This window comes from Amblyraja radiata, chromosome 7, assembly GCF_010909765.2.
Source record: "Amblyraja radiata isolate CabotCenter1 chromosome 7, sAmbRad1.1.pri, whole genome shotgun sequence".
NCBI classification, from domain to species: Eukaryota; Metazoa; Chordata; class Chondrichthyes; order Rajiformes; family Rajidae; genus Amblyraja; species Amblyraja radiata.
In genome coordinates, this window is record NC_045962.1 from 29,760,944 (window position 1) to 29,785,143 (window position 24,200).

General features: G+C 44.2%; 1 protein-coding gene across 1 annotated transcript in view; it reads left to right on the forward strand.

The window, feature by feature from the left end:
* The first annotated feature begins 2,156 nt into the window (after window positions 1-2,156).
* gorasp2 (golgi reassembly stacking protein 2) overlaps window positions 2,157-24,200 on the forward strand; it is a 42,926-nt gene continuing 20,882 nt past the window's right edge. The window contains exon 1 of the mRNA XM_033024011.1: window positions 2,157-2,302. Coding sequence (XP_032879902.1) covers window positions 2,240-2,302 — 63 coding nt within the window. The 5' untranslated portion in view covers window positions 2,157-2,239. The remainder of the gene's footprint in view (window positions 2,303-24,200) is intronic.

A 24,200-nucleotide genomic window follows, 5' to 3' on the forward strand; every position in this document is an offset into this window, starting at 1 on the left:
TTTCAGCAGCAGGAACTGGGAGACTAGTTGGGATCGAGGGAAAGATGAACAGAGCAAAGTACAGAGAGATCCTTGATGAAAACCTGCTCCAGCGCGTTCCGGACCTCAGACTGGGGCGGAGGTTCACCTTCCAACAGGACAACGACCCTAAGCACACAGCCAAGACAACGGAGGAGTGGCTTTGTGACCATTCTATGACTGTCCTTGGAGTGGCCCAGCCAGAGCCCGGAATTGAACCCAATCAAACATCTCTGGAGGGACCTGAAAATAGCTGTGCATCGCTCCCCATCCAACCTGACAGAGCTTGAGAGGATCTGCAGAGAAGAATGGGAGACATCCAGGTGTGTCAAGCTTGTAGAGTCATACCCAAGAAGGCTTGAATAATTGCCAAAGGTGCCTCAACAAAGTACTGAGTAAAGGGTCTGAATACTTATGTAAATGTGATTTTTTTAATTTTAATTTTTTATTTATTTTAATTACTTTGCAAAAATGTCTAAACTCCAGTTTTTGCTTTTTTATTATGGGGTATTGTATGTAAATTGATGATAAAAAAAATTATTTAATCCATTTTAGAATAAGGCTGTAAGGTAACAAAATGTGGAAAAGGTGAAGGGATCTGAATGCACTGTAGGACCAGTGTAAACGGGTGATTGATAGTCTGCGTGGACTCAGTGGACTGAATGGCCCGTTTCAATGCTGTATCTAAATTGAACCAAATTCCTGACTCTTAAAGAGTATGATGTTCTTTGAGTGATCAGTTGTGATTAGGAAGATGCTGGGATTGATTGTTTAACTCTTACTCCAAGAGCTGGGAGATTTTGAACATGATTTTTCAATTTCAAATATAAACTTTATTTGAGATTAGAAAAATGTATACAAAACAGAAAATGTGCAAAAAAACTCTTAATACTTTCCTAGTGTCTGTACATTCAATATAGCTAGCATGATTATCAAAGGCACCAATGCAACCACAGTAATGAAAATCACCAGAAGGTGCAGAAGCTTGACAACATGCACCATCAGACTCAGAAACAGCTTTGTCCCCTCTGTTATCAGGCTTCTGAACAGTCCTTCTATAAACTGGGAACTGTCCAATTCAACCTGATCCTGTAGAGGACATTGGACTTTGTCTATGGAACTGACGCGTAACAATGCTGAGAACTATATTCTGCACTCTATATCTTTCCTCTTGCTCTACCTATTGTACGCGAGTTGGCTTGATTGTATTTATGTAGTGTATTATCTGATTTGATGTAGTTTGCTTCAATGGCAGCAGATGGAGAAAACAGTGCCGCAGAGTGGACTGTGGTGTAGAGGGACCAGATGTGTAGGGACCAGGTGTGGAGGGGCCAAGTGTGAGAGGTACGAGGGAGCAGGTGTGGAAGGAGCAAGTACTGGGGGACGAGGGACCAGGTGCAGAAGAGACCGAGTGCAGGAAGTAAGTGCAGAGGAGCCAGGTGCAACGGGAATAGGTGTGGAGGGACCAGGTGTAGATGAGCCAGGTACAATGGGACCAGGTGTGGAGGGAGCACGGATCAGGTGCTGAGGAGCCAGGGGCAATGGGACTAGATATGGAGCGACCAGATATGGATGGATCAGGTGTAATATGACCTGTATGGAGGGACCAGGTGCAATGGGACCAGGTATGGAGGGACCTGGTATGGAGGGATCAGGTGTAATGGGACCTGTATGGAGGGACCAGGTGCAATGGGACCTGTATGGATGGTACACAAAAATGCTGGAGAAACTCAGCGTGTGCAGCATATGGAGCGAAGGAAATAGGCAACGTTTCGGGCCGAAACCCAAACACCTGTATGGAGGGACCAGGTGGAATGGGACCAGGTGGAATGGATGGGACCAGGTGGAATGGATGGGACCAGGTGGAATGGAGGGACCAGGTGGAATGGATGGGACCAGGTGGAATGGATGGGACCAGGTGGAATGGATGGGACCAGGTGGAATGGATGGGACCAGGTGGAATGGATGGGACCAGGTGGAATGGATGGGACCAGGTGGAATGGATGGACCAGGTGGAATGGATGGGACCAGGTGGAATGGATGGACCAGGTGGAATGGATGGGACCAGGTGGAATGGATGGGACCAGGTGCAGAGTCGCATCAGAGCCGCGCATGCGCGGTGCCGGGGCGTACTGACGTGTCGGCGGCGGTGCCACGTCAGAGCTCGGCGCCACGTCCCGGGAGAGGCAGCGGACGGAAGGACGGACGGAGCTTTGCGGCGATGGGCGGCTCAGAGAGCGTGGAGATACCGGGCGGCGGCAGCGAGGGATACCACGTCCTCCGGGTACGTAGCTCTATGTTCTAAAAGCGCTTCCACCTGGCGCTCGACCTGTCGGCCCGCAGCGCCTAGTCGCCGCCGGCTGCCAGTAGGTACGCGAGGTCCCGGCCTCGGCTGCGGCCTGTTCCCCCTCTGGGGGATGCAGCGGATCCCAGGGCCAGTGTCTGGGCCGGGAGGCGATCGGGTGCATGCAGACTCGACTATCAGTTAGTCCGGCTCCTCGTCCCATCTGCCTGGGACACGCTTCTTCACACAGACCATCAGAAATCACCCCTCTCCCTATTAACCAGCAAGACTTCCACTAACGCTGGAATCACAGCACGGTTTAAAGTTCTCCGATAAACTCGAATTTCAACTGAAGTTTAGTTATTTTTACATTCAACTTTTAACAAAAAAAAGCAAATTAGGGATTGCCACACACACAATATTATATATATATTGTCCCAGATAGGACAATGAAATTCTTGCTTTGCTTCAGCACAACAGAATATAGTAGGCATGAATACAGAACATATCAGTGTGTCCATATACCATTATATAAATATATACACACAATAGATAAGCAGATAAAGTGCAAATAAACAGATAATGGTCTATTAATGTTCAGAGATTTGTTTCAGTTGAGTTTAATAGCCTGATGGCTGTGGGGAAGCAGCTATTTCTGAACCTGGACGTTGCAGTCTTCAGGCTCCTGTACCTTCTACCTGAAGGTAACGGGGAGATGAGTGTGTGGCCAGGATGGTGTGGGTCCTTGATGATGCTGCCAGCCTTTTTGAGGCAGCGACTACGATAGATCCCCTTGATGGTAGGGAGGTCAGAGCCAATGATGGACTGGGCAGTGTTTACAACTTTTTTCAGTCTTTTCCGCTCCTGGGCGCTCAAGTTGCCGAACCAAGCCACGATGCAACCGGTCAGCATGCTCTCTACTGTGCACCTGTAGAGGTTCGAGAGAGTCCTCCTTGACATATCGACTCCGTAATTTTCTCAGGAAGTAGAGGCGCTGATGTGCTTTCTTTATAATTGCATCAGTGTTCTCGGACCAGGAGAGATCTTCAGAGATATGCACGCCCAGGAATTTGAAGCTCTTGACCCTCTCCATCATCGACCCGTTGATATAAACGGGACTATGGGTCCCCATCCTACCCTTTCCAAAGTCCACAATCAGTTCCTTGGTGTTGCTGGTGTTGAGAGCCAGGTTATTGTGCTGGCACCATTTGGTCAAACGGTCGATCTCACTTCTATGCTCTGACTCATCTCCATCAGTGATACGTCCCACAACAGTGGTGTCGTCGGCAAACTTGATGATGGAGTTCGCTCTATGACCGGCTATCATGAGTATAGAGTATGCTTGCCTTCATTGCTAGTGGCATTGAGTATAAGAGTCAGGAAGTCATAAAGCAGCTCTATAAGACTTTGGGTACTGAGCGCAGTTCTGGTCACCCATTTACAGGAAAGATGTCCAAGCTTTGGAGAGGGTACAGAGGTTGTTTTACCAGAATACTGCATGAATTAGAGGGTTTCAGCTACAGGGAGAGGTTGGATAGACCTGCATTGTTTTCTCTGGAATGTCGGAGGTTGAGGGGAGAAGTATATAAAATTATGAGGCATTGACGTGGTGGACAGTCAGAACCTTATTCCCAGGGTGGAAATGTCCAAAACTAGAGGGCACAGCTATTTGTGTGAGAGAGAGCAAGTTTTATGAAGATCTGTGAGGCAAGTTCTTTTACACATAGTAGGGGATTGGAATGCATTGCCAGGTGTGGTGGTGGAAGCAGATACGATATTGATATTTAAGAGACTTTTAGATAGATACATGGATATGCAGGAAATAGAGGGATATGATCATGTACAGGCAGGTGAGATCATTTTAACTTGGCATAATGTTCAGAACATGGGTCGATGAGCCCGTTCCTGTACTGTTCTATGTTAATAGACAATAGGTGCAGGAGTAGGCCATTCGGCCCTTCGAGCCAGCACAGCCATTCAATGTGATCATGGTTGATCATCCCCAATCAGTACCCCGTTCCTGCCTTCTCCCCATATCCCCTGACTCCGCTATCTTTAAGAGCCCTATCCAGCTCTCTCTTGAAAGTATCCAGAGAACCGGCCTCCACCGCCATCTGAGGCAGAGAATTCCACAGACTCACAACTCTCTGTGTGAAAAAGTGTTTCTTCATCTCCATTCTAAATGGCTTACCCCTTATTTTTAAACTGTGGCCCCTGGTTCTGGACTCCCCAACATCGGGAACATGTTTCCTGCAAGAAGATCTGGTATTTGTCCAGTATACATCTGAATTTACACCTTTGAATAGAGACCAATACTGTATATACTGTTCCAGATGTGTTAACACATGCCTCTATAACAGTGGCAGGTTTTTGTATTCAGCACCTCATAGCACATAATACAATTCTATTAGCTTTCCTGTTGCATCCTGTACCTGCTAACTAGCCTTTTGAAAATTATGCAATCGGGCACGTAGATCCCTCTGTATCTCAAAGCTCTAATCTATCATCATTTAGATGACATGCTTTCTTAATTTTTTCCTGCCAAAATGGACAATTTCTCAATTTCCCACATTTATTAGATATTTGTTCACTCATTTTCGCTACCAATATTTCCTTTTAACCTCAAGTCCTCTTCATGACTTCCTTTTAACCTCGTCCTCTTCATGATTTGCTCTCCTCGCTAAATGTTGTATAATCAACAAATTTTGAGAGAGAACATGCATGTAATTTCAAAACAGCCGTAAAGGTTTCCATGTGTATATTAATTGGCTGAAGTGGCTACGGTAATTGTGGGACCTTCAGTCTATTTATAATTCTTCTTAGGCACCCCCCCTCGGTCATGGCTGACCATGGGTGTCTCCAGGTTTGGAGGACACCAGTGCGTGATTTTGTTTAACGTGGGGAGGCTGGTGCACAGACAGATCTGGGTAAGGATCCAGTGGCATGGAGTCCAAGACGACCGGAGACCCTTTTCTGCTGCAGCCTTCATCTGCCTTCTCAGCCGTTGTGACGCTCCACTAATGTCAGTCATCATCCTCCGCCTGTTCCACTCGTTGACGTCTTGGTTGGATTTCTCTTTATCAGAATCCTGCCCCTCAACCTTACCGCCATGGGTGGCCCTACCAGGAACATAGCTCCAGACGGCATCGCTCTCAGGATCTAAGGACCACGACAAGGTGACAATCCACAATAGGAAACAACAAAATGGCAGATAACCCAAATCAACTTTTTTGGCATCAGTCTTCACTGTGGATCAGTCTTCCTTTAGATAACAAATGGACTAATTTCAAATAACATGGATCAACTTGTAAAATATCTCAATCACAAATGCTAAAGTATTAGAGAAACTCACAATGCTGAGGGCAGAGAAACTGCTCAGACACAATGTGCCCTACATCCGAGGGTTTTAAAAGAGATGGGTGCACAGTGACCAGGCTGCAGACCCACTGGTTCAAAACCTCAGTGGCTGCTCCACTGACCCTCCCCCATCCCCCCCCAACCATGTCACACCCGCTCTTCCCCACCCACCTTACAGCCCTCTCCCCCCCACCCCCTGACCACCCACCACCCCTCCAACACCCACAACCCCCCCCCACACATCGCCCCGTCCCCAGTCTACCCACCTGCCTTCCTCTGGCCCCAACTCCCACCCCTGCCGGGTGTTCACCATCCCCCCCGACCTCCCCCTCTCCCCCACCCAACGGTCTGTCCTCAGCAGAGGTCTCACCTTTGTCCCCCTCCGTCCCCATCTCAATGAGTTCCGCGCCCACCATGACTTGGAGAGCTTCTACCGTCGTCTCCGCCTCACAGCGCACTTCCATGGGAAGGAGTCCTCGCCCCCTAATGATGACCCCTTTTCCCGTCTCCAACGCACCCCCTCCTCGTGGAACCCCCCTCAGAAAGTCCCGGCTCTGGAACTCTTCATTCAGAACTGCCGCCGCGACGTCAACCGCCTCAACTTCTCCACTCCCCTGTCTCACTCCAATCTTTCCCCCTCTGAACGCACTGCCATCGAATCACTCCGCAAAAACCCAGACTGGGTCATCAAACCAGCCGACAAGGGAGGTGCCGTGGTAGTCTGGCGCGTCGATCTCTACAAAGCTGAGGCCACGCGCCAACTCTCGGACACCTCCTCCTACTTACCCTTGGACCATGACCCCACTGACGAGCACCAGGCCACCATTTCTAGCACCATCACCGACTTCATCAATTCCCACGCCTCCAAACTCATCGTTCCCCAGCCCCGCACGGCCCGTTTTTACCTTCTCCCCAAAATCCACAAACCCGGCTCTCCCGGCAGACCCATTGTCTCTGCGTGTTCGTGCCCCACCGAACTCATCTCCACATACCTTGACTCCATCCTATCCCCCTTGGTCAAATCCCTCCCCACCTATGTTCTAGACACCTCAGACACTCTCCGCCGCCTCCACGCATTCCACTCTCTGGGCCCTCACCCCCTCATCTTCACCATGGATGTCCGGTCACTCTACACCTCCATCCCCCCACCAGGATGGCCTCAGAGCCCTCCGGTTCTTCCTCGACCAGAGGAGCAACCTATACCCAGCCACTGACACTCTCCTCCGCTTAGCGGAGTTGGTCCTCACCCTCAATAACTTTACATTTGACTCCTCCCATTTCCTCCAAACACAAGGCGTAGCTATGGGCACACGCATGGGCCCCAGCTACGCCTGGCTCTTTGTCGGGTACGTTGAACAATCCTTGTTCGATGCGTACCAGGGCCCCATCCCCGACCTCTACCTCCGCTACATTGACGACTGCTTTGGTGCCATCTCCTGCACCCACACACAACTGACTGACTTCATCCACTTCACCACCAACTTCCATCCGGCACTCCAATACACCTGGACGATTTCAGACACTTCCCTACCATTCCTTGACCTCACCATCTCCATCGCAGGGGACAGACTCCTGACCGACATACATTATAAACCCACTGACTCACATGGCTATCTGGACTACACGTCTTCCCACCCTGCCCCCTGTAACGACTCCATCCCCTACTCCCAATTTCTCCGCCTACGCCGCATCTGTTCCCAGGATGAGACATTTCATACCAGGGCATCGGAAATGTCCTCGTTCTTCAGGGAACGGGGATTCCCCTCCGCCACCATAGATGAGGCTCACACCAGGGTCTCATCCATACCCCGTAACACTGCTCTCTCTCCCCATCCCCGCACACGCAACAAGGGCAGAGTCCCTCTGGTCCTCACCTTTCACCCCACCAGCCGGCAAATACAACACATAATCCTCCGCCATTTCCGCCACCTCCAACGTGACCCCACCACTCGCCACATCTTCCCATCTCCCCCCATGTCTGCCTTCCGCAAAGACCGCTCCCTCCGCAACTCCCTCGTCAATTCTTCCCTTCCCTCCCGCACCACCCCCTCCCCGGGCACTTTCCGTTGCAACCGCAAGAAATGCAACACCTGTCCCTTCACCTCCCCCCTCGACTCCATTCAAGGTCCCAAGCAGTCGTTCCAGGTGCGACAAAGGTTCACCTGTATCTCCTCCAACCTCATCTACTGCATCCGCTGCTCTAGATGTCAGCTGATTTACATCGGTGAGACCAAGCGTAGGTTGGGCGACCGTTTCGCCGAACACCTCCGCTCAGTCCGCAATAACCTACCTGACCTCCCGGTGGCTCAGCACTTCAACTCCCCCTCCCATTCCCAATCCGACCTCTCTGTCCTGGGTCTCCTCCATTGCCAGAGTGAGCAACAGCGGAAATTGGAGGAACAGCACCTCATATTCCGTCTGGGGTCCTTGCGTCCCTATGGCATCAACATTGAATTCTCCCAATTTGGCTAGCCCGTGCTGTCTCCTCCCCTTCCTTCACCCTCTAGCTGTCTCCTCCCACCCTCCCATCCGCCCGCCCTCGGGCTCCTCCTCCTCCTCCCTTTGTCCTTCTTTCTTTCCCCACCCCCTATCAGTCTGAAGAAGGGTTTCGGCCCGAAACGTCGCCTATTTCCTTCGCTCCATAGATGCTGCTGCACCCGCTGAGTTTCCCCAGCAATTTTGTGTACCTTTGGGGAAACTATAGACTAGTTAGTTTAGCATCTATGGTTAAAAATTCCATAATTGGTAACTAATTATTTAAGAAAGCTTTATGTCACTCCTGCAATCAGATGAAGGTACAAGAGTCTGAAAACTATGACCTCCAGGTTCAGGAATACCTTTTTCCCCAACAACCATCCGACCATTGAACATTACAAATGGCAACTAAACCTCAAATAGCAATTTTTCTTGGTTGTGCTGAGTACTTCAGGCTTTTGTTTTGTACTAATATGGACTTTGGACTTTTGTTTTGTTTTGCATTAATATTGAGGTTTTTTATTTATTGAACTTTGTTTATTATGTAATGTATTGAGTACGGTGTTTGCAGACCTGTTGTGCTGCTGCAAGTAAGGATTTCATCGTTCCATTTCGGCACAATGCCAGGACTCTTTACTCTCTTGGTTTGATGAAAGACAAATCCTATTTGACAGTCTTGAATTATTTGAGGAAGTGATGGGGAGAGTTGATGGAGGAGAACCTATAGATGTCATGGTTTTTTTAATTTCGAAAGGCATTTGAGAAAAGGTCACATGTGGCTGGTGTATTAATCAAGAACTCAAGGTATCGGAGGATGTGTGTGTTGGCATGGATTGAAAACTAGCTGTCACATTGCAAACAGACTTGGAACAAATGGGTCCGTTGTAGATGTAACGTGGGGTACCAAGGGAATCGAGGTAGGTTTAGGCGGACTGAGCAGAGATATTCAGCTGGCGGACTGAGCGGAAACACTGCTGAACACCTCCGCTCATTCCGTCTTAACCTACCTGATCTCCCAGTTGCTCAACACTAACTCCCCCTCCCATTCCCACACTGGTCTTTCTGTCCTGGGCCTCCTCCATTGTCAGAGTGAGGCCCAGCGCAAATTGGAGGTACAGCACCTCGTATTTTGCTTGTGGTATGAACATTGACTTCTCTAACTTCAAGTAGCGCTTGCTTTCCCTCTCTCTCTCCATCCCCTTCCCAGTTCCCCCACCTGCGGCTCATTCTGCGGTGTCCGGCTTTCTGTCTGAGCACTGCCACTATTGTCGGCTTGCGTTCCATTTTGCCTTTGGGCACTTTGTGCAGAGCAAGTCCTTCTGGGTAAGCATCGCCGCCATTGCCGGCTTGTTTCTGATGTAAACTTGATGATTGTAGTTATTGAAATTACAAACTGCCTTGATCGAACGAGGAACTGAGTACCGAATTGTTTACATAAGTGCGAGTTTATGTAAGTCACCTTTGCGTAAGTCGGGGAGTGTGTGTCAGCACCTCACGTTTTATGCGACGGTTAAGTTACTGAAAAGCAGCGCAGAATTCGAAAACGCGCAAATTAAACATAAATTTAGGCTAAAACTTGCGCGTTATTTAAAAAATACAGCGCATAAATTAGATTTTGGTATTAAGAAAGCGCGTTATTTCAAAAACATATGTCAAGCACGTAAAATACGAGGTGCCTAAAGTTGCTGTTGCCAAGATTTTCGGCCTTAGTCACTTACTCCACCCATCTGCCAAACATACCCCCCCCCGTTGCCTGTATCCATCTATCGCGTGCCAGGCTTTGTCCCTTCACCATTTTCAGCTTTCTACAGTCAGCCTGAAGAAATGTCCCAGCCCGAAACGTCGCCTATCAATTCCCCCCCACAGATGCGGCCTGACCTGTTCAGTTACTTCCAGCACTTTGTGTATTGCTGGAAATTAATCAAAGTATTATTAAAGTTGCTCAAATTTTTGTGTGATTCTTAATACAAATTGTTCTCCAATAGTGCACCCCCTGTTCAAAACTGTTGTCATTGAGAAACAGTTTTCTTGAGTAGGCTGTGGGCCGAGCATCAAAAATGTGTCTAGAAATGGGATTTCGTGACCCAAGTCACCAAACTACATGAAATTTTCACATATTGTGTAAAAAAAAATTATATAAATCACCCCTGAAACTCGATATGAAGAAAACTTGCACATTTTAAAAATTAAATTAGAGAAAAACCGGAAAATTTTCGGGTAATTTTTAGTCCAATCAAAGCACGTTTAACATTGAGTTTTCTGCCAGTTGGCCAATCACGCGCTTTGTTTCAGGCTAGCACACAAAATGGCTAAGGGGGCTTCACAGATGCCTGTTTTACTGGAGATTCCGATTTATTCTGTGGAATAAATATCGTGGAAACTTGCAGCAGGTAATTGTATTTAGTGGGAAAAGCATTAAAAAGGCTGAAGAAAGTGCTGCGAAGTGGATTAAAGTGCAAGAAAGCCTTGAAAGCAAAGTCCCTGCTGAGGTCCTGGAACACAAAGATTTAGACAGCCAGGGACCAACTCTAACTAAAAGGTAAGATCTAAAGTCTGAATTTATGAAAATCTATCTGTATGGAGTTTAATTAATTTAATTGCACCCTTTTATAATGTGAATAAATTCATTCATTCACTTACTTCATTCATTCACTTACTTCATTCATTCATGAAATTGAGGGCCTAAACTATATGTATCCATAAGACAGTCAATTAAACATTGTCACTAATGCCAGCCTGTTGTAGAGTAATAAGTCTTTAACAGCTAATCTCGGAGCTGCCTGCGAAAACTTATCGGGAAAAAGTGCTCCGACTGCGGGACATAGGTACTCACGGTAAAGTGAAGCCGCGGTCTCAATTAATAAGCGGCCGATTCGCCAACGCGGAGCCGCAGATCATCTCCGCGGGCGGGCAGGGGGGAAGGCTGTACATAGTGCCGTCTATAGCGGTCGTTTTCAGACCCCCGACAACGGGGGAAAAACGGAGGGATATCTGACCATTTCTCACTGCAATGGAAGCCTATAAATAGCGATCGATATCCCTCCGTTTTTTCCCCGTTGTCGGGTGTCTGACAACGACCGCTATAGACGGCACTATGTACAGCCTCCCCCCCTGCCCGCCCGCGGAGATGATCCGCGGCTCCGCGTTCGCGAATCGGCCGCTTATTAATTGAGACCGCGGCTTCACTTTACCGCGAGTGCCTATGTCCCGCGTTCAGAGCACTTTTTCCCGGTAAGTTTTCGCAGGCAGCTCCGAGATTAGCTGTTAAAGACTTATTACTCTACAACAGGCTGGCATTAGTGACAATGTTTAATTTACTGTGTTTTGGATACATATAGTTTAGGCCCTCAATTTCATGAATGAATGAAGTAAGTGAATGAATGAATTTATTCACATTATAAAAGGGTGCAATTAAATTAATTAAACTCCATACAGATAGATTTTCGTAAATTCAGACTTTAGATCTTACCTTTTAGTTAGAGTTGGTCCCTGGCTGTCTAAATCGTTGTGTTCCAGGACCTCAGCAGGGACTTTGCTTTCAAGGCTTTCTTGCACTTTAATCCATTTCGCAGCACTTTCTTCAGCCTTTTTAATGCTTTTCCCACTAAATACAATTACCTGCTGCAAGTTTCCACGACATTTATTCCACAGAACAACAAATCGGAATCTCCAGTAAAACAGGCATCTGTGAAGCCCCCTTAGCCATTTTGTGTGCTAGCCTGAAGCAAAGCGCGTAATTGGCCAACTGGCAGCCAAATCAATGTTAAACGTGCTTTGATTGGACTAAAAAGTACCCAAAAATTACCCGTTTTTTCTCTAATTTAATAAAAATGTGCAAGTCTTCTTCATATCGAGTTTCAGGGGTGATTTATATAATTGTTTTTACACAATATGTGAAAATTTCATGTAGTTTGGTGACTTGGGTCACGAAACTGCAGAATAAAGCTCCTCGGCCCACAGCCTAGAGGTAAGGATTGAGAAACTCAGAAGAATTAATTTTAAAAAGCAGCATCTGATTGCTCAACCTTACTGATAATATGATGACTGCCTGAATGTAAATGTGTTCCATTTCAGGAGCATCAAGATCCCTCACATTAATGAGCACAAAACACTTTTTTGTCAAATAAAGATTAGATAGAGTTCATACAGCAATCTGTCCATTTTCTGATGCCTCAGAGATTAAAGCCAATGACTTATTACAGGAGACAAATAATTATTTTGAAACCTCCTCCAATCGTGGTTGGACAATGCTGCTATCAACATTATGTTTTCAAAAAATCTGAAATGTGAGCTTATGAGTTTTGTTAATGTATTGTAAAAAGTGAATCTCTCATCTTTTATTATTTTTATGTTAATATTTCAGCAAAAATTACGTTTGTATCAAAGTGACCCATGTTTTGAGGTTACAAGGGCAATTGGGATTGTCAGAAATGTCTTATTGTGAAAGATATCCAGGCCCATTTGTTAAATACTGCCCTTTCTTGGATTATGCCTCTATATTTGGCACTGTAAAAATGAAAATTATTCTGTTGTCACATTGACGCACTGAAATAATTTGGTGGTTTTAGTTGATTCGTGTACAATCTTGCAAAATTAGATCTCCAAGATCTTTGAACGTCATTGTCCCTCAGGTTTGCCTCCATTTCTTCCATAACTTCCTATTTATTTCAATCCATTTTGGCATCTTCTCCTTATGGCTGTTAGTAAGATAAAGAATGCTTTCCTCTAACATTTTTGTAGTGCCTTGTTCTTTCTCGTCACCCTCTCATCTCTCTTCAATGTTCACATGATCAAAAGATATATGAGCCTGAAAACTATAAAGTTCATGTTCAAGAACAGTTTCTTCCCAACAGGCTATTAAATACTGCAACCTCCAAATAAGCTCTGAACAACATAGACTCTGGGGCGTTGGTATTGTCTTTTTGCACTATTAATGTTTGTTTTAATGTGTTTGTGTATGTATATACATTTTAAATTCATGATATAGTTTACAGAGAACTATGTTTACGTATTCTGTTTTGCTGACACACCTAAGAATTTCATTTTTCTGGGACATGACAATAAAACACTTGACAACCCCCCTGCATCCCTTGTGTCCCCGCTCTGTGTAAGAAGTTGATTCAGCAATTACTTATTTTATCTTTTGGGCTTGCTGAAAGACAAATTTACTGTTCCCTTTCTACCTCTCGGTTCTTGGCAGTGCTTTCTGCAGCACATTTATTTAGAGTGATCGTATCCAGTTTTACTGCTCTACCAATTCTCATAACAACTGCACACCATGATAAATACAGTTCGGTATCAAGATTTAGGATGCCCTCCATTTTTTTTGCGGCACTTTTCTATAAATCAGTGCCACCATTATCAGACACTTTGTTCTTTGCTACATACTGAACCAGATAGTGTGTACCATTTTCTTTGATGTTGAATTTATAATTCCATGTCCATTCCAACATCAAGGCCTGCTGTGCCACGGTCCTTTCCCCTCTACTGCTGGAACCATGTCCTCCTTCAGTCTTAACCATTAAGAATAGCATAATTGTAATTCTTCTTGTGGTTCATCGTTCTTCAGTGGTTCAAAAGCTCATACCTGCAAAATTCTCTGCCCAGTATTCTTGTCCTATATCAAATAGCAATAGTTAAAATTGTATTCCTCATTTATATCCCTACAGTGCCCTCCATAATGTTTGGGACGGACCCATCATTTATTTATTTGCCTCTGTACTCCACAATTTTGGATTTGTAATAGAAAAAAATCACATGTGGTTAAAGTGCACGTTGTCAGATTTTAATAAAGGCCATTTTTATACATTACAGCTGCGTTTATACATAGTCCCCCCGTTTCAGGGCACCATAATGTTTGGGACACATGGCTCACGGCTGTTTGTAATTGCTCAGGTGTGTTTAATTGCCTCCTTAATGCAGGTATAAGAGCTCTCAGCACCTAGTCTTTCCTCCAGTCTTTCCATCACCTTTGGAAACTTTTATTGCTGTTTATCAACATGAGGACCAAAGTTGTGCCAATGAAAGTCAAATAAGCCATTATGAGACTGAGAGAGAAGAATAAAACTGTTAGACATCAGCCAAACCTTAGGCTTACCAAAATCAACTGTTTGGAATATCATTTAGAAAGAGAGCACTGGTGAGCTTACTAATCGCAAAGGGACTGGCAGGCCAAGGAAGACCGCCACAGCTGATGTCAGAAGAATTCTCTCTATAATAAAGAGAAATCCCCAAACAACTGTCCGACAGATCAGAAACATTCTTCAGGAGTCGGTGTGGATTTGTCAATGACCACTGTCTGCAGAAGACTTCATGAACAGAAATACAGAGGCTATACTGCAAGATGCAAACCACTGGTTAGCCACAAAAATAGGATGGCCAGGTTACAGTTTGCTAAGAAGTACTTAAAAGAGCAGCCACAGTTCTGGAAAAAGGTTGTGGATAGAAGAGACGAAGATTAACTTGTATCAGAGTGATGGCAAGAGCAAAGTATGGAGGAGGGAAGGAACGGCCCAAGATCCAAAGCATACCACCTCATCTGTGAAACACGATGGTGGGGGTTTTATGGCCTGGGCATGTATGACTGCTGAAGGGACTGGTTCACTTATCTTCATTGTTGATACAACTGCTGACGGTAGTTGCATAATGAATTCTGAAATGTATCGACACATCCTATCTGCTCAAGTGCAAACAAATGTCTCAAAACTCACTCTGTGGCATAATCTTATGTTTCAAAAAGATCCCCTCTCATCCTAAATTCCAGAGTATACAAGCCCAGCCACTCCATTCTATCAACATATGGCAGTCCCGCCATCCCGGGAATTAACCTCGTGAACCTACGCTGCACTCCCTCAATAGCAAGAATGTCCTACCTCAAATTTGGAGACCAAAACTGCACACCATACTCCAGGTGTGGTCTCACTAGGGCCCTGTACAACTGAAGGACCTCTTTTCTCCTATACTCAACTCCTTGTTGTGAAGGCCAACATGCCATTTGCTTCACTGCCTGCTATACCTGCATGCTTCCTTTCAGTGACTGATGCACAAAGACCCCCAGATCTCGTTGTACCTCCCCTTTTCCCAATTTGACACCATTCAGATAATAATCTGCCTGTTATTGCCACCAAAGTGGATAACCTCACAATTATCCACATTAAACTGCATCTGCCATGCATCTGCTCACTCACCCAACCTGTCCAAGTCACCCTGCATTCTCATAGCATCCTCCTCACAGTTCACACTGCCACCCAGCTTTGTGTCATCTGCAAATTTGCTAATGTTACTTTTAATCCCTTCATCTAAATCATTAATGTATATTGTAAATAGCTTGCACAAAGTGGGTGAGGATAATAGCGTTGATGTATGGTGATCGGTCGGAGACCAGCTGAATTACATGGGGAACAGAAAAATAGGATTATAGATGTAAGAGATGCAGATGCTGGAATCTTGAGCAAAAACAAAGTGCTGGAGGAACTCAGCAGGTCGGGCAGCATCTGTGGAGAAAGGTGGACAAATGGCATTTTGGGTTGGAACACTTCTTCAGACTAATCGGAATAGATGAATTGTAATGTATTAATAGCAATGCACTAATCCTGAATTTAATTAAGTACTTTAATTAAAATACATTGGAAAAATGTTGCTAATCAATTTAATATTTCAAGTCAACAGTCTGAAGGGTCAGACCAGAAACACAGTCCATTTCCCTCCACAGATGCTGCCTGAACCACTGAGTCCAGGTTTTTGCTGTTAGATTTATATGTAGTAGGTTGAGAAGTTTCTGTGAGAGGAATGGGAGGCCTTCAACAAGGAAAACGTGAAAATGTCACTGCAAAGACAAAGGATGTTTCTCCCGAATCACTTCTGCTCCTTCCCCTCAACCCTGACAAGGTGCATGCAAAAAAATGTCTGGGCATGTGGCATCTACATGCTGTTTTGTACTTTAATGACCATGGGCACTGGTTTTCATAATCTTTCAGCATAAATTATTTTTATATACACATTTTGATTTCTTCCTCCTTCCTTCAAATCCCACTTGTCACCATTGCCTCCTGATTCGTCTGGTCATCTTTGTGTTGAAAACCCTAATTGGGTTAGCCTGTTTTCAGTTTCTTCAGCCCTATAACTCGTGTCCCTTCTGATACATGTAACATCGCACTACCACACCTCCTTAGCTGCATTTTTAGTGTCCCAATTTCTGACGTTCTGTCACCCTTCTGCCTCCCTTTTCATTTAAGACCCTCATTAATAGTTGCCTCCAGCGCTGAAAATTTTGATTATTCCTTATCTGTTTGAATGTTCATTTCCCTCAAATCTATGAAATGTCTTGAGATGTTAAATACACTATATAAATGCAAATTGTTAAAATTAAATGCAAAAGCTGACGCACAAGGTTAAATTTGTTGCTTTGGTGAAAGATATTTCCATGACTTCAAGCAAAGAGAGAAATGCACATAGAATTAAATGAGCAGATTAAACACAACATTGAAAGTTGCCTGCAATCATTGGTATCTGTAATGAAAAATATAGACCAGCTAAGGGTTAATAACAATCTTGGTTGAATTATTTTAGGCAGCTGCATATGTGGTTTGACCCCCAAAAAATTTGCTACAAAAGGTTTCTCAACAGTTTTTTGTAGTGTCAGATGTGCTTAATAACATAGCAAAAGTCTACCACAGTCAGACCACTGGAAAGGTCTAATTTTCACGATGACATCTAAGATGCCTGCCAAATCCTTAAAATACCCATTATTCCTTCATTATACATCATAGACAAATAATTTTGGTGCCTAACCCCATGTTTTGGGGATCTAAGAATTCAATTAGCATATTTAAATTATAGTAAAGTAAGTACATAATTGTGAAATCCAAGATTGCGGACCAACATGGCCGCTAAGCTATGAAAATGCCCATTACTACTTCATCATTCATCATAGCCAACTCATTTTGGTGTCTAACCCCATGTTTTGGGGACCTAGGAATCCAATTAACAGATTTAAAATTTAGTGAAGTGATTACATTACAAAGTAGGTATGTTGCAAAGCCTACCTGAAGTGTCGCTGAAAATCTGCCGCTGCGGGTGTGCGCGATTTTGGCGCCGTTTAGAGGGGGCGGGTTTAAAACGCGATTTTCTCTAGGCTGTTCAAATCGAAGATGTTCAGCCTAGTTAATTATTAACGAAAAATCGCTGGAAGACCCCGTCGCAAAAGCTATTATTAGTTTTAAAGGCCTCGTATAATAGTTATAGTAGTTTAAAAATCAACCTCTAAACCTGCGAACACCAGCAACCGCAGGGTCTCATAAAGCAAATAGCAGAAGGTATGCTGTATATTTTTACATTAAAAAGGGCTTCTAAAGATCCCTTTATACAAAGTTTAATATTGCGAGTAGCTCATTTTGGGCCCATTATATCCCGCAGTATTTTTCTGGGCATTTGGGGGCACAAATCTACCGCAATGTGAACGTTCTAAACCAGCGCGTTCACAGGAACCCACTAGAAAGCTGATTTAAATGGACTTTAATTTACAGCAATTGAACACTAAATTCCTTCCATTTGGCCTATAAATTAATGTAAATGAGATTTAAAAATCATGTTTTATTGTGAATTATCTGTGAATATTATTTGGACATTTAGGCTATTTAAAAATGTTAATCATTTATTAAGAAATGGATAGATGTTTAGATCTAGTAATTGAAGTCTGAAATTAGCTACAATTAGGTAACTAACTAATTATATGCTTTAATTTCAGGTCATCCAAGTAAGATAATTTTATATTTGTTTCAGAATGCTTCAATCTATGATAACTGAAAATTTCATTCAGTTCTCTTAATTTTTAAGAAAGTTATGGGCTTTTGACTGTTCACGATCACAGCTTTTTTGTTATGTCCATAGAAAATCAATAGGGAACAAGATGCTCATTTCCCAGTATGAAAATGGCCATAACTTTTTAAATACTTGAGATATGAAAGTGAATTAGGTGTCAAATTAAACTTATTTTTATGCTTTATCTGATGGGATAAATTGCAGACTTGATTTTTAAAATCTCAAAATTTTGTAACATTGCTATACAAAGTGATTACAAATCCCATAATACTTATATCTGAACAATAACTTTGATCCGCATCAGATTTACAAATAGTCATTGTCACACTCTTCCTCCTGTAAAGGCTGATTATGTGGATTGTCACAATTCTCGTATTGAGATGATCCGCAAGCGGGCGTGCATGGTAGTCCGTATCTGCTGCAACTACACCGTCTTATTTGGCAGGCAGTTGTGCAATTACAGTGGACCAATTGCAGGAGGCTTTCTGGGGCAGCACTTTTGTTGGTCATAACTTGCACAAACCGATTGTCCTCCAGTTTCCATCACCAATCCACCGCATTCATGTCACTCTCATTGCCAATCCACACCATGATCTGATAATACACTAAGGCAATGATATTTAGTCGAGGATTCGGTAGGAAGGAAACTTTCTGGGGGTTACAAATGACGGTGCAAACGATTTGCTTGCTAAGAAGGTTGCAGCGCAAAGAAGCGAGTGAATCGGTACTCTTCCCAACAAACATAACTGCCATCGCCTTGCTCCCAAGGTCCTCTATGACATGTTTGTTTGATTTGGAAGCAGAAACACATTGGCACAGGTCTGGATGCCATTCGCAAGTTTCTGAAATGCTGACTTTTTGCCAACACTAAAAATGCACAAGGTTGTATCACATCCTGTGAAAGCGTGAATAAACAGTAACTGAGAATACAAATCACAACCCAGGACTTGTTTCATCTTGATGATATTTACTTTAGGAACTGGGGACTTGTCAGAACGAAAAAAGAGGCCCTTATTGTTCGGCGTCTCAGTATAGTGGAGAAGAATGTGTAAGTCTGTATCCTCCCCTATCAAGGTCCTGGGCTGATGTTGTGACGCTGTAATTACAGCCTTGACAATGTCCATGTCTGCATCCCCTGATGCATTGATAACAGTGCAGCCCTGCTTCCGCAGTTTCTCAGTTACAAGATCAATAAGTCCTTGTTTGTTACAAGTTCTGGAAAGGAAACAAACTCAGTTTTTGAATTGAAGTTGACGATCTGGTGGGTGTTTTCCCCTCGTTGTTGATGCATATTGTCTTTGATGGAAGGACCTTCGCTATAACCAACAAGAACTACGGTTGCTTTACCATAATGGCGTATGGTAAAGTAGGCATACGAGTTTGCAATGTCACCATAACTGTCACCCCTTTTCCATGGCAAACGATGAAGCAGGGAGCGACCGTCAAGGACATAATGTTCAGTTGTTGGGATAGAATCAATGACGGTTTTGTTTGATTCCTTGCTTGAAAACTCAGCGACTACATGTGCTAGTTGGGGCTTGTCGGCTTTACAAAAGATTTCTTTGGGTTCAAATAGGGATGTCAGGAATGGGCTTAAGCTCATAGCTCATTACATCTTCCAGTGAAAGGTCTCCGGTTTTGAACACAAATAAAAATCGTTGGAACACAGAGAAGGATCAATGGTTCGGCCTTGGGCAACTTTGATGTTGGACTCGTCTGCAAGAGTTTTGCGCGGTCTTTCCGTTTAAACGAGATCCCAAAAACTTTTTTTCCAACCATTTTTTTAACAATCTTGTGCCCAACATTCTCGAACCCATGCACATTCACATTCTCTTTGGCGGTAACACCAGTAACAATGTTTCTCAGAGATGGGTCTGAAGAGAATGGCGTGCGTGGCAAGTTTTCCTTCATCTTTTCCAAGTCAGAGTGATCTAGTTTCATCCTTGCTTCTGTTGATTCTCGCATCCTCACATCTGTTGCTCGCTGGTCGTGTAGGTGAGATCATTGAATTCCTGCATGGCGTTGTTGTACTCAGATGTGATGGGTGTGGTCATGGTCTGCAACGGGCACATTTCTTCGATCATTCCACTTCCATGAGTCAAGCCTGTACTACTCTTCAAGGACCGCATCAATGTTCGTGAATACCATTCTTGATTGTTGTGACAGTCCTTCAGATGAGTGGGCCTTCACTGTGAAAGGCAGGATTGAATATTATGGCTGTGATATACATGTTGCGGACTGTATTTACCATCACTCATGCAATGTAATTATCAGTCTGGTTTTCGCATACCACCACAGTTCCAGAATGTCTCTGAGGCAAAGCGCAGAAAGTCTGGCCGGCCCATGAACAAAGATCAGGAGCAGGCATTCATGAATGTTTGCTCTTACCTAGAGTACAATGATGTAGAACAGTTAACAATTTCACATTTCCGAGAAAAAATGAAGGAATTCCTAAAAAATACAGATTCTGTACCATTTGGAAATCAGTACCTTAAAGAGAAATTGAAAGAATAGTATGAGGACAATCTTCACTTTGCTGAAGGCGAAGGCCTCCATGACATAGTGACCATGAGGGAAAAGATATCACAGATACTGAGACCTTATTTCAACACCCAAGCAAAAGATGAAGAATCACAGAAACAGGCGATCATTGAAACAGAGGCGCGACTCATTAAAAGTGATATCAAGTCCAATGTGCCGTCTCTTAAAAATGAGTATCCAAGTGCAAAATCACTCAAGCTTGATACTGCCCTTTTATTTGTTCCTGAAACTCTGCGGACATTGTTGAGTGGTCTTTTCGTGGGTAAGGAGACAAGACGAAAGGTTGCAGGAATAGGACACGCAATTGTCCAGGCAGTTCGACCACGTGCCGTTGTAGCTCCCTAATGGCCCTGTCTCACAGTGCGAGTCCACCCATGAGTGATCCGAGTTTAAAACAAATCAAACTCGTGGTAATCATGTAGAATTAACGTAGCGGGAACGTTGGAACTCGTAACGCTAACGGCAGGTACTCGGGAAACTTGTTAACTTGTGAAAATCTTTCAACATGATGAAAGATTTCCATGAGTCAAATTTACTCTTGAAGTAAAAATGTTAAACTTTTAAACTCGTTGTAAGAACGTACTAGCCCGTGAGTTTACCATAGTGACTCGTGAGTCTACCGTGGGCACTCCTTCTCAGTGGGACAGAGAGCATCTCTGGAGAGAAGGAATGGGTGACGGGATGACGTTTCCAAAATTCTGCTGCATCTTTGTTTTACTCCAGCACTGTGTGTTCACTTTTTGTCAACCAGTATGTGCCCTTTCTTGTGTATGACATTATTTGTATCCGTGGCAGTTGATTGTCGCTCCCTTCAGTTTCCCAGGAGGAAATTTGACCCGTGGACATTTTTCATCATGTTGAAAGATTTTCACGAGTTAACAAGTTGCCCGAGTACCTGCTGTTAGCGTTACGAGTTCCGACGTTCCCTCCACGTTAATTCTACGTGTTTACCACGAGGTTGATTTGTTTTAAACTCATCGGGATCACTCGTTGGTGGTCCTGTGAGACAGGGGTTTTACAAGTTGGTTTTGCAGTGCAGGCACATCATTTGTATCTGTCACAATTCCTCGTGGATACCCTTCATAAAATGGGATTCACATTGATTTGCTGAACATGGCACTTTTCGCCGCGGACATTGTTGACTACAATAACCTTACTATCGATGGCAGGTGTACTTTCCATGGAATGGGAATCATAGCAGCACGCAGCCCAGGACGAAAGAAGGCATGTGTTATTCCAAGTAAAGTGTCATGTTTGTTTTTATGAGGCAGACCTATACTTGCACTGGAAAATATTCCTTTTTATGCTAATATTACACATAAAATGGATCTTGGATGCCATCTTGAAAATTAGACCTTTCCAGTGATCTGACTGTGGTAGACTTGTGGTATGTTATTAAGCACATCAGATACTACAAAAAAAAGTTGAGAAACCTTTTGTAGCAATTTTTTTAGTGTAAGGTGGTTTTTTGTCATATATGCAGCCGCCTATTTGTCCATTTAAGCAAGTACTAAATAAAGTAAATAGGAAAAATATTGCTAAACATTTTAGAATACCAAGTCTTCAGAGTTGCTAAATAAAATTTATAATGTCACAATCTAGCATGCTGACTGTTCATATTATAACAACTTCACTTGGCTGAGCCATACCTACTTGATATTACTGCTGACATCTATTACAATCTCACTGACTCCCATAGTTATCTAGACTACACTTCTTTCCACCCTTCTTCCTGTAAGACTCTATCCCCTACTTCCAATTCCTCTGTCTACGCCGCATCTGCGCCCAGGATGAGGTTTTCCATACCAGGTCATCGGAGATGTCCTCATTCTTTAGGGAATGGGGGTTCCCCTCTTCCATTTTAGATGAGGCTCTCACTAGGTCTCCTCGATATCCCGCAGCTCCGTTCTTGCTCCCCCCCCCCCCCCCCCCCCCCATTCGTAACAAAGACAGGGTCTCCCTTGTCCTCGCCTTCCACCCCATCAGCCGTCGCGCACAGCATATAATCCTCCAATATTTTAGCTACCTCCATCGGGATCCCACTACTGGCCACAATTTCCCATCGCCACCCCTTTCTGCTTTCTGCTTTCAGCAGAGACCGTTCCCTCGTCCCTTCCCACCCTAACCACTCCCTCCCCGGGTACTTTCCTCTGTGACTGCAGGAGATGCAACACCTGTCCCTTTACCTCCCCCCTCGACTCCAACCAAGGACCCCAACAGTCTTTTCAGGTGAGGCAGAGGTTCACTTGCACCGCCTCCAATCTCATCTATGTGTCCGCTGTTCCAGGTGTCAACTCCTGTATATCGACAAAACCGAGCACAGGCTTGGCGATCGTTTCGCTGAACACCTTCGCTCAGTCCGCCTTAACCTACCTGATCTCTCGATTGCGCAGCACTTTAACTCACCCTCCCATTCCCAATCTGACCTTTCCGTCCTGGGCCTCCTCCATTGTCAGAGTGAGGCCCAGTGCAAATTGGAGGAACAGCACCTCGTATTTCACTTGTGTAGCTTACACCACAGGAGTATGAACATTGACTTCTCTAACTTCAAATAGCCTTTGCTTTCCCTCTCCCCCCATCCCATCCCCCTTCCCAGTTCTCCCACCAGTCTTACTGTCTCCGACTACACTCTATCCCTGTCCCGCCCACTCACCTGACATCAGTCTGAAGAAGGGACTCGACCTGAAACGTCACCCATTCCTTCTCTCCAGAGATGCAGGCTGTCCCGCTGAGTTACTCCAGCATTTTGTGTCTACTTGATATTGTTTACTTTAGTTAATTGTCACATATATCGAGGTATGGTGAAAAGTTTTTTGTTGTGTGCTATTTAGTCAGCGAAAAGACTATACACGATTACAATCAAGCCGTCCACAGTGTACAGATACAGGATAAAGGGAATGACGATTAGTGCAAAGTCTGATTAAAGATAGTCCGCGCTCTGTAATGAGGTAGTTTGTAGGTCAGGACCACCCTCTAGTTGGTGTTAGGGTTGTCCTGCTATAACGCATGTTTCCATAATGCTAATTGGATTTGATAAATTAGGGAACATTATTTGTATAACGTGCACTAAATTGCTTATAAATTGATTTGTATCAGGAATAGATAACCAATTAAAAGTTACATTGGAAATTGAAAAAGCTGTCTCTGTTTAAAGAAAAAACAGTCTAGGCAAAAAAAAAATGCTATTTCTTCAGACACCATTGTCTCTAGAACACAGCTGCTAGTTTTAATGTGGGAGGCCATTGAAATTGGAAGCAATCACTTCTATTGCCACGTGCAATAATAATGTAGCATACAGCCTTTAGTATTTTTAGCTCGCGGTGACAAAAATAAACTACAGCTATTAAAAAGACTTTTGTGTTTCAAATACCTGCAGGAATAATAACTTTGTTATTACCAGTCTGAAACTCTCCAACCCCAACCTTTGTTTTCAACAAAGCAATTTTTTTCACCAAACTTCTCAACTCAATTTGCTATTCACTTTTCCAGCATTAACACTCCTTTTAAATACTCAGGCCCTTGCTGTCTTCCATACTCTTATTCCTCTCTTGTGGCTTTTTCTTCTTGCTGCCTCTTGTATTTCCTTGACTCATCCTTGCTCCCCGTCAATACTTCTTTGTTCAAAACCTCACATTAAATGTATCCACCAGATAACCAGCCTCTCCAGTTTACATCAGAACTTGACAGTTCTATCAAAAGTACTTTA